This window comes from Myripristis murdjan, chromosome 14 (assembly GCF_902150065.1).
Source record: "Myripristis murdjan chromosome 14, fMyrMur1.1, whole genome shotgun sequence".
Taxonomy (NCBI): domain Eukaryota; kingdom Metazoa; phylum Chordata; class Actinopteri; order Holocentriformes; family Holocentridae; genus Myripristis; species Myripristis murdjan.
This window is the reverse complement of record NC_043993.1, coordinates 529,590-541,365: the sequence shown is the minus strand read 5'-3', so window position 1 is coordinate 541,365 and position 11,776 is coordinate 529,590. Positions and strand designations below refer to the sequence as shown.

Sequence of the window (11,776 nt, the reverse complement as noted above, 5' to 3'; positions counted from 1 at the left end):
TCTTTTGTCTCATTGTCTTCGTCTCTCTCCGCCTTTCTTTTCATCCCTGTTAAAAAATGTTTCATGTTGTCTCTTGAGGGTTTGTTTACTACACTTCATATCGCCTGCTCGGTGCAAAAAAAACCCTACACCATAGAGCTAATACTCCCTGCACACACTCTGACAATGAGAGCGCCACTGCCAACTACTGTAGTGGATGTGCAATTACACTTTATTCCAGTACGGCAAAAAAAAAGCATGTTCCCCAGGGTCACACGCGCCCCCCCCCCCCCTGGCATCGGCGCGCCCCACTATTTGAGAAGGACTGATTTACACCGTTTCCACGTTCGCGCTGCGTGCGTGACCGTGCATGTGCTCGTGCATGAACGCTTGGGCGCGGTACAAAATTTGTAATGTGAGTAGCTTCTAACTCATTCATTTCATTGGATAATATGCCGGTGGGATGAGTGGAAGTCCCTGATTGATCGAAAAGATTCTTCTGATTGGCTAAGCCTCTTGTAAAAGTGGCCCAGCCGATAGATCACAGATAAACAGAATCGTTTTTAGTCAAGAAAAAAGGCTCTTAATGAGCACTTCAGCATGAGAAATCGGAGGTGTGGAGGTTTTTTTTGTATTTGTCCCTGTACATTTGTTTTTGTCCCTGTATATAAGCAAGCTTGAATCATAGAGCTCTGGAAAACCTGAGACCATAGTTATCAGTTTCTCCTCCATCATCCGTCCTCCTCCTCTCTCATACTCCGGTCAACTTTTGCCGCCGTGGGAATCCAGATCGGCTCGCTATTGGCCGTCGCCTCGGTCGCGTCGCTCCTCATTTGCATAAAGTTGAGATTTTCTCAACTTTTTTCGCTCGCATCGCGTCGCTCAATTCGCTCGTCGCTCACGTCGCTCGTCGCCCGTCGCCGCTGTCGCCCGAATCGCCCCTCGTCGCCAGCGTACATTGAGCACCACATTGAGCGCGAACGCGAACACGTTTTGGGCACGACCCTCATATCAGGACGGTGGATGCAAGAAAGTGGATTAAACTGTGAAACCTAATAAAAGCTCGGAAAAAATATCTACAGTGGAATTCTCCCGGACGACCCGGCCCTGCTGGAGTGCAGCTGGAGGATTCGCTCGGAAGGAGAATCGCATTGGTATGCAGCCGTTTTGTCCTGCTAAAGGCTAAATGCTAGACCACTAATTCAACACAACAACAGCTAATTTCACGAGCTACCCGCTAGTATAAAAGCTAACGGCGGAGCCCTAGGCTCAATGCTGAAGGGAGATGTATTGGTGAGCGGCTGTTTTATTTTGTGTAAAGCTAAAAAACTAAGATGCTAATGCCGCGAGCTAACCGTTAGCGCGGAAGCTAATGCCGCGAGCTAACCGCTAGCATGGATGCTAACGGTGAAATGCTAGCTCCAGTACCAAACAGCCCTGCTAGGCTGACACACACACACCAAGCACTGATGCATTAAGCATTGATGCAGTGTTTTGAAGGTCCTTTTGTTAAGCTTTTTAGTTATGGTGAACTGTGTGTGTGTCTGGTGCTTTATTTGTGCATTGTGAGTACATTAACCCGTTTGTGCCCAAATTTTTTTCAAAGGTTTCATGCATATAATTATGTCAGTTGAGTCACTAACAATCATGTTACGTATGTATTTTTCCATTTTGTACTCTGCTTTGAAGAAAATAGCAGTTTAATGACTTTTTTTTTTTTTTTTTTTAACCCTTTGCACGTGACGTCAGATCCAGTCGCGCGAAATATGAACGCCATGATGGACGGCAAAAGAGCAGTGGACGTCAATGTAAGACAAGGAGGCGCGTTAGACTTAAGGCTGAATTATGCTTCCGTGTAGGAAGAGCGTACGGAGGTTGTGCGAAGCTTACGGGGGTTGTGCGACCGCCGCAGGGCCTTGCCGCGCGCCTCCCAAAAATTGTAACTACGCGGACCCTAGGCAGCCCCACGAGCTGTGATTGGTCCGCCGAAGTACACTATTTCCGGCATTTCGTTGCAACCGGCATCACATTCCTGTTGTTGTGCCGTCAGCGCCGTTTTTTTTTTTTTTTAAACTGTTGTGTCTCGACTCGTCGGTTGTGTTTGAAAACTTTGGAGAGTGCCCGCACCTATACGACTCGTCCACTCGCCACAGAAGAGCAGCGACCATACGTCACAGGGTCTACGCTGGTGGGAGGAGAATTGCTCTGTGTGTTTGCAGAGGTATGTTGGACACACACGCGCTGCGTAGGAAATGCGTGCTTCGCACAACCCCCGTACGCTCTTCCAACGCTGAAGCATAATTCAGCCTTTAGTGACATTTCGTAGTTGTATATACTTTTTTTATTTACTTTTATGGTGGTGAGATGGTGATTTCCGTGCAGTGTGCCAACAGGCAAGGCTGTGAGCCTAATCTAGCCTTTTACAGGAGACCTTTTGATGCGGACAGAAGACAGTGACGGGTAGCTGCTATCCATCATAAGGACTGACAGCCGTCCAAATACTCCCGGATCTGCAGTGAGCATTTTTACAAGGTCAATTTCATATTAACGCGTTATCAGACTTATATAACCTTAGCCATGTTAGAGTCAGTCAAAACAAACTCAGTGTAGTTAGCTAACGTAGCTACCTTTAGCTAACAAACTCAAGTAGGGTTTGTTTACTAGTAGCGATGCTAGCTAGCTACTAACATTAGCTAGCTAGTCCTTCTCAGGACTCTGTTCGTATTAGCTGGCACTCCTAATTCAGCAATAAGCCCCAAGAAGCCGTGGGTTACAGTGATTTTACAGCGGCTGCGCGTCGTGCCTTAGAACGCCCCTCAGCCGCTGTAAAACCTCTGTAACCCACGGCTTCTCGGGGCTTATTGCTGAATTAGGAGTGCCAGCTAATATGAAGAGTCCTTGTTAGCTAACGGTTTGGACGGCTGCCAGTCCTTATGATTGTTAGCAGCTACCCGTCAATGTCTTCTGTCCGCATCAAAAGGATCCTGTAAAAGGCTAGATTAGGCTCACAGCCTGTTGGCACACTGCACGGAAATCACCATCTTACCACCATGAAAGTAAATTAAAAACTATCTACAACCACAAAATAGCACGAACTACAATGCGCCCCCTTGTCTTAAATTGACGTCCATTGTTCTTCTGCCGTCCGTCATGGCGCCGCTTCCCATGTCACGTGATAATTGTGATGTGTCTGCAAAGGGTCAGTAGTTGCCGGTGGGCACATACCTTGTATCAAGGTCTAAACCAGTAAATCAATGGCTGGTAAGCTGCCATTGTATCTCCTCAGTTTGGCTTGAGCAATTGATCTAAAACTGTACATGGATATGAATTATTGGCCCAGGCAGATAGTGATGGGGTCACCCAATGATCATAGGGTTGCCGGTTCGAATCCTGGTTCCTCTAAGCTACATGTTGAACAATGGTCAAATCAAATCATGAAATAAAAAAAATATATATTCCAGCAATTTTCTTTATAGATAAACAATCTTTATGCTGGAGCTACATGTAAGCTCAAATCTGTTTTAGCACAAAATTGAAGATTAAAATATCAATTCAAAGGTTTAAAACATTAAATAACACTTTGTCAATCCAAACCGACAAAAAATGTGGGAACAAGTTGGATACGTCAAAGCACCAATTGCAGCAAATGTAAGCCAATTAAAAGAATTTCATAAAGGGTCATTAGCATTTTTTAAAAGTCCATAACAAGTTTAAAAAGCACTTATAAAGTTTGAAATGACAAAGTGCATGTGAAATAGATAAACATCGTATAAAACATAAACATTATGAACTGTAGTCCTCATGTCAAAACAGTATGGACTTTTCATTTTTCAAACATGACCCAAAACCTCTAAAAACTGATTTTCCTCTTATGTCATCCATGAATATAGACATGATAATTCATTTGGTACCTGATTATTATATGAAAAGTGCTAACATATAGCAGAGGAGGAGATTGGGGGGACTGGGGATAGGTCCTGGGTAGAGTGTGTGTGTGTGTGTGTGTGTGTGTGTGTGTTAGCTACCAAATGGGGGGATTGGGTGAGGGGGTGGGGGCATTGGTTGGGGTTAGTACTTGTGTATGAAGGGAAAAGCATCTCCAATTGGACAGTCAGTCTTTTACCTCAGTTCAATACTAAAGCAAAGGCGGATCGATTATGTTAGCAGCGAGCAAGATGAGGTGTGTGAATGTGTCAAAATCTAGGGACATGTGGCTTTTGAACACCTATGTCCTTATATAGTTCGAAAAGGTAATCTAAGAGGATTAAAATGAGCCATTGTACATCATTCTACAATTTAAAATAAGTAATTCATGAGCAATATTGCAAACAGTGTTTTCCCATGGTAGTTACAAGCTATGTGCCCACCAGCAACTATAGTTGCCGCTTGCACAAATTTGCCCATAAACAAAAAACTATTTATCCCAGGTACAAAATTCTTTTTTGGGGTTATTCTAGAGACTTGTATGATTAAATACATATATACATGTCAGGGTTGAAAACATCATAATTTAAAGAAAATTAGCTCTTTCTGGGAGGGTTTGCTGCCGCCATGTTCTCGGGAGGAAGGGGCAGGAAGTCGATGATGTCATTTGACAGGAAGCACTTGCAAACTTTTTTTTTTTTCTTAAAACCTTTGTCTAAGTTGTCTGCTATCATATAATTGAAGAAAACTATATGAGTAACATATAGATTTTTTTTATTTTGAGTAGAAAATGACAGGCATAGACTCCGGCAACTATAGTTGCTGGTGGGCTTAAATGGGTTAAGTCATGTTTACCTACTGTGAACATTGCAAAAAGGGTTTATATCTTGGTTATTTGTATTAATTAATATGTTAAATGCTATGTGAAGAACATAAAAAATTATACTACTGTTAAGAGGGAAAAAAATAATTATTTTTATATCATAACATGATATTTTGAGTTGATAATTTTGCTAAGCAATTGTGATATTATATTACAATAAGAATTCAGTTAAAGCAACTGTTCTCTACAGATATGGAGTCAGTATAAATTTAAAGTGATTTATGTTCAATAATTCATGTTTTGAGATCTGAGAAAATGAAAATATGTGTTCTGATCCTACTTATTGTAGGTCAGGTTTTTTGAGATACCCTTGGATTTGGACTGGATCTGCCTGGATGACGGAGCCAGAGTGATGGCGAGCCTGACCCTGGAAGATCATTAGATCTACGACCGCGGAATTGAATCCTTTTTTCACTTTACATATATGCACACACCACCACACACAGTAGTGTGGCGTGACTGATCTCCACCTGAACGGTGCACACACAGTAAAGTGAACACTCTAACTAGCCGGCTGCTGTCAGTTGGGAGTAGGAGAAACAGAGAGAGACTGATGGCTGGGATCAGCTGGTATTTGAAGTGGATGATCAGCCAATCAGCAGGCAGCAGCTCGGTCACCTGGTCAGCTGGGAGAGGTACACACACCTGCAGCTCATTCACACAGACAGCTGATTGCTGATGCAGAGAGGGAGGGGAGAGAAAGAGCTGTCAGCACACGAAAAATGTAAACACAACAAATAAATGACTCCCAGTCATAACACTGATTGGCTGGGTCATAACATCAGCCAACAGCATTCTGTCAGCTGACCAAATGACACACACCTGCAGTTGATCAACACACACACTGAGTACGTTTACATGCACACCATATTCCAGTTCGGCTCAATATTCCGGCTAAGGTAACTGCGCCGCGGCAACTGGAATATTCCGTTTACATGTTACTTGGCATGCCCCCGTGTTTCGGCGTATTCCACTCTCTGACGTAATGCGACACTCAGCCGCGGGGGGCAGCAGTACGCGTATAGGCGTCTGGTCTTCTTCTTCTTTTTCTTAGATAGATAGATATACTTTATTGATCCCAACCAGGGAAATTCTGGATTTCCCTCCGTGATATTTAAGTCTTTCATTAGCTGAAGGCAGACTGCAGTCTCCTGGCTCTTGCTGCTGTTCGCCCTGCCGTTTTCCCCGCTTGCAGGTAACCATAGCAACTAAGACGCCACAGAATTCCTTGTGAGTCGAGCATGCGCAGTCGTGACTGAATATTCCGGTTCGGGGAGTTTTCCGACTAAGGTGGTTACATGCCCCAATATTCCGGTTGGAACAGGAATATTCCAGGGGGCTTATTCGGAATTCTCTCCAACCGGAATATGACCTTAATCGGGTTAGGTGCGTGCTTACATGACAAGTGCGCAACCGGAATATTGCGAATATTCCGGTTAATACAGGAATAAGTGTGCATGTAAACGTGCTCACTGATTTCAGGCACTGAGGAGAGTAGGAGAGAGAGCTGTCAATTCACTCTCAATTCAATGTCATAACATTAGCCATGTGTATTCAGTTCTGTTGTGATGGCTGTTGCTTTCGTACAAACACAATCAGCCGTTCACAACTGCTGTTCCAAAAGAAGTGAGTTCCTCCAAGATAGCTGGCTTAGGGTTTTTTTCATCTCAACAAACTGTTTGTAGAATGCTAGAGGAACCTGCAGGGCTCTTGTTTTTACCAGACAGTTTATAAAAAGTATTGCTCTTTGGTCAGGGCTCTTTGGCAACAGCAGACTGTCTCTATAAATAATCAGCGTTACTGGAAAAAGGAAGTGGCATCACCGTGTCTGTGTGTCAGTGTCTGTTGTTCAGTTTGCCTGTTATCGCATGTGGGTAAGACAACAACTATCATGCTGGCAGTCCTTCACTTGACCTTCACCACCATCTGTGTCCTGACAGGTAAGTAGAAATCTGAGAGGGCAGGGTTTCATTCCAAAGCCATGTGTAGAATCTGAAAAATGTATAAAATGTCATGTGAATTACTGAATTGCTTTTTTTTCTAAGTACAATGGGTGTACAAAAAAATCCCAGCATCTTTAACCTGGTTAACTGGTGCTGACATCTTGCAATACAGAACTGATTGGGTGCAGAAAAAAAAAAAAAACATATCAGGACTTCATATAACGCAGACTGGACACTGTATGATACAAGACTGAACATCAAAGGAAAATCCCTCTTTGACTATTCTAATACTGCTGCATGTCACTGATTTATGATATCCACTGCATTCCAGCAGTTCATTTGGCAGGTGTTGTAATTTACGTCTTTGGTGTACCTTTGCCTCTACTTGCCTTGTCTACTTAAGTCAGAAATTTCCTACATTTCCTATAATGCCTTTCAAGAACTCCCAGAGAACAGAATGTCAACTTTTTCCATTAAAAGCAAAATGAATAATAAATAAATAAATAAATAAATAATAAAATAAATAAATAAACAATAAGTAAAAACAACAATGATGATGATAATAATAATAATAATAATAATTACAGAATGTGGTGCCAGATTGATAGAGGGGAAGAGTAAGCTAAAGTGGCAGATACAGCGTCAAGAAAAAAAAAGAAATTCTGGAAACTATGTGGCAAATCATGAGATAGATATACATACTTATCCATAAACACATAAGTTTGGTATATGTTCACATTGAAAACTGATAACAAATTAAATTTTCTAAAAAGAGAAACAGAAGATTCATTTTTTTTTTAACAAAACTAGCCATTCTAAAAAAATTCTTTTGAATTAGCAGAATCTTGTTGAGAAAGGATGGACATGCAGCTGCCCACACAGTGTTACAATACGTTATATATGGATAAATTAAGCTGTAATAACAAGTTAAAATACAGGAGTGATTTACCAGTGATCGTATTCTACTCAGAATACCAATTGATTTCATAGTCTTTTTATAGACAAATTCAATATGGTATTTCCATGTTAATTTTTCGTCTACTAAGACACCTAAGAATTTAATATGAGAAGACCATTGGTAAATCATTCATATAAATCAAAAACAGGAGAGGCCCAAGAATGGAACCTTGAGGTACGCCACAAAGTAGCTTAGCTCTATTTGAATTATGCATATTTATAGAAACAAATTGTTCCCTGTCCTTCAGGTAATCAGTTAACCACTTGAGAACAACATCATGAAACCCATATTTATGTAATTTAGAGATAAGAATTTTGTAATCAACAGTGTCAAAAGCACAAGTCTAAAAAAATCCAAGAGATATCTTTTTATTGTCTAATGCTGTAGAGATTTTATGAACAAACTGCAAAAGAACCATTTCTGTTGACATTTTCTTTCGAAAACCATATTGATGGCTATACAGTATGTTATTCTCATCCAAATGTTTTTTAATTCTTGAATAAACTAGTTTCTCTAAAACTTTGGAAAAAAAGGTAAAACATTAATATTCATTAACCCATTTAAGCCTGTGGCCGCCTGAAAAAAAAACCCTCTAAAACCTATCGCATTTTTGTAAATGACTCTAAAACCTGAAGGTTTTCTGAAAAATGTTGAAAAAGTGCCAACGTTTACAAAAAATGTAATTTCTCAGGCTCTGTAATGGAGATACCTGAGAATGAGAATGCATAGTCAGTTTAGTTTTGATGAAAACATATCAAAAACATTTTCATGAGTATAGTGTATATAATAAGTATATGTGTGTATATATGTATTATCTGCATATGTATATAAAATGTATATAGTGTGTGGGGGGGGGGGTGTTATTCCTACATTATTTATTATATATTTATTACTTATGTATTTATTTATTTATCCCTACATAATTATTATGCACTAACCCTATCCCTAACCATAGATCTTTTGTAGATATGTTGCTCAAACACTCGGTATGTAGTGTTAGTGTATGTTTATCAGTTGCAGAACATAATAAATTATCTTGAAGGAGTAGATGTTAACCAGTAAGCTTGACTCCAATAATTTAACAATATGTTAAATTGTTATTTGTTTTAAAAATGTAAATTACTTATCAAACAGATCTAACAATTCAACTACCAATGAATGAGCAGTAGTATGCATGTGATAACTCAGATCGAATATGAAAAATAAGTGATACCTCTTCTCTGAATAGACAAGCTAAGCCAGTGTGCTGCTGTTAGCCAGTGAAAATACAGCAGAGTGGCACCTCTTCACTTTGTTTCTTAATCTATGTCAGTGCGCTGCTGTAGTCTGGAAAGTGTCTTTGCTTTTTGCGGTGCCGGTGCAGGTGTTATGTCAAATTCCGAGTTAAAAATAGATTCCGTATACAGTATTACATTATTATTAGTACAGTAGCTATTTATAGAAGACACAGCAAGCAGCAATAATAATAATTATTATAATAATAATTATTATAGTATAATAATTATTATAGTATAATAATAATAATAATAATAATTACAATAATAATAATAATAATAATTATAAGAGGAAGAAGAAGAAGACAATTACCTCCAGATCATGTCAAATCTGTCCCTTGACATTGCTTGTGCAAAATTGGTCTGGAAAAGCCATCGCTTCTGTCGCCAGTAGTCTCTTCTCACCGGCAGCTTTATGATTCCCATACCAATGCACATGCCGAGAAAGGTCTTCATTTCGGCGAGTGTCACCGATGTCCATCTGTTTTTTTTTTTTTTTTTCGACCCTCCGGTGGCTCGTCAGCGCGGCATTGATGGGCATACCGGTTTGTCTCCGTTACAAGGTGCGTAAAAAGTTCATCAGTAAAGATTTTGGAAAAAACCTGCAACGGTGTTGCATCCTCAGGGAGCTTGATCTTCAGTCCCGGCTTTTTGGTAAATTCGGCTTTTTTTCTGCCATGATAGCCAGAGGTTTTCCAGGTGTCTTGAAAACCGCGAAACTCCCCCGCCGGAAAATCATCATCCTCGTCAAATAAAAAAGACTTGCTGCTTTCCGTCTTTCACGTGCCACTTTCTTTCTTTCTTTCACTTGCTGCTTTCCTTCTTTCTTTCACTTGCTGCTTTTCATCTTTCACTTGCTGCTTTCCTTCTTTCACTTGCCACTTTCCCTCTTTCACTTGCTGCTTTCCTTCTTTCTTTCACTTGCCGCTTTCCATCTTTCACTTGCCGCTTTCCATCTTTCACTTGCTGCTTTCCTTCTTTCACTTGCCACTTTCCCTCTTTCACTTGCTGCTTTCCTTCTTTCTTTCACTTGCTGCTTTCCCTCTTTCACTTGCTGCTTTCCCTCTTTCATTTGCCGCTTTCCCTCTTTCACTTGCCGCTTTCCTTCTTTCATTTGCCGCTTTCCCTCTTTCACTTGCCGCTTTCCTTCTTTCATTTGCTGCTTTCCCTCTTTCACTTGCTGCTTTCCTTCTTTCTTTCACTTGCTGCTTTCCCTCTTTCATTTGCTGCTTTCCCTCTTTCATTTGCTGCTTTCCCTCTTTCACTTGGTGCTTTCCTTCTTTCTTTCACTTGCTGCTTTCCTTCTTTCATTTGCTGCTTTCCCTCTTTAACTTGCTGCTTTCCTTCTTTCTTTCACTTGCTGCTTTCCCTCTTTCATTTGCTGCTTTCCCTCTTTCATTTGCCGCTTTCCCTCTTTCACTTGCCGCTTTCCTTCTTTCACTTGCTGCTTTCCCTCTTTCACTTGCTGCTTTCCTTCTTTCTTTCACTTGCTGCTTTCCCTCTTTCATTTGCTGCTTTCCCTCTTTCATTTGCTGCTTTCCCTCTTTCACTTGCCGCTTTCCTTCTTTCACTTGCTGCTTTCCCTCTTTCCTTGCTGCTTTCCATCTTTCACTTGCCGCTCTCCCTCTTTCACTTGCCACTTTCCCTCTTTCACTTTCCCTCTTTCACTTGCTGCTTTCCATCTTTCACTTGCCGCTCTCCCTCTTTCACTTGCCGCTTTCCCTCTTTCACTTGCCACTCTCCCTCTTTCACTTGCTGCTTTCCCTCTTTCACTTGCCGCTTTCCCTCTTTCACTTGCCGCTTTCCATCTTTCTTTCACTTGCCGCTTTCCCTCTTTCACTTGCCGCTTTCCCTCTTTCACTTGCCGCTTTCCATCTTTCACTTGCCGCTCTCCCTCTTTCACTTGCTGCTTTCCCTCTTTCACGTGCCACTTTCTTTCTTTCTTTCACTTTCTGCTTTCCTTCTTTCTTTCACTTGCTGCTTTCCATCTTTCACTTGCTGCTTTTCTTCTTTCACTTGCCGCTTTCCCTCTTTCATTTGCCGCTTTCCATCTTTCACTTGCCGCTTTCCTTCTTTCACTTGCCACTTTCCCTCTTTCACTTGCCGCTTTCCATCTTTCACTTGCCACTCTCCCTCTTTCACTTGCCGCTTTCCCTCTTTCACTTGCCGCTTTCCCTCTTTCACTTGCCGCTTTCCATCTTTCTTTCACTTGCCGCTTTCCCTCTTTCACTTGCCGCTTTCCCTCTTTCACTTGCCGCTTTCCATCTTTCACTTGCCGCTCTCCCTCTTTCACTTGCTGCTTTCCCTCTTTCACGTGCCACTTTTTCTTTCTTTCACTTGCTGCTTTCCTTCTTTCTTTCACTTGCTGCTTTCCTTCTTTCTTTCACTTGCTGCTTTCCTTCTTTCACTTGCCGCTTTCCCTCTTTCACTTGCCGCTTTCCCTCTTTCACTTGCCGCTTTCCCTCTTTCACTTGCTGCTTTCCTTCTTTCTTTCACTTGCTGCTTTCCCTCTTTCCTTGCTGCTTTCCCTCTTTCACTTGCTGCTTTCCCTCTTTATTTCACTTGACGCTTTCCATCTTTCACTTGCCGCTTTCCATCTTTCACTTGCCACTCTCCCTCTTTCACTTGCCGCTTTCCATCTTTCACTTGCCACTCTCCCTCTTTCACTTGCCGCTTTCCCTCTTTCACTTGCCGCTTTCCCTCTTTCACTTGCCGCTTTCCATCTTTCTTTCACTTGCCGCTTTCCCTCTTTCACTTGCCGCTTTCCTTCTTTCACTTGCCGCTTTCCATCTTTCACTTGCCGCTCTCCCTCTTT

At 41.5% G+C, this 11,776-nt stretch overlaps 1 protein-coding gene across 2 annotated transcripts in view; it reads left to right on the top strand.

Moving 5' to 3' along the window:
- Positions 1-782: 782 nt before the first annotated feature.
- LOC115370951 (hepatitis A virus cellular receptor 1 homolog) overlaps positions 783-11,776 on the top strand; it is a 29,311-nt gene continuing 18,317 nt past the window's right edge. For both annotated transcript variants that reach the window (XM_030068035.1, XM_030068033.1), the window contains exons 1-2: positions 783-1,133; positions 5,076-5,421. In XM_030068035.1, coding sequence (XP_029923895.1) covers positions 5,340-5,421 — 82 coding nt within the window. In that variant the 5' untranslated portion in view covers positions 783-1,133; positions 5,076-5,339. The remainder of the gene's footprint in view (positions 1,134-5,075; positions 5,422-11,776) is intronic.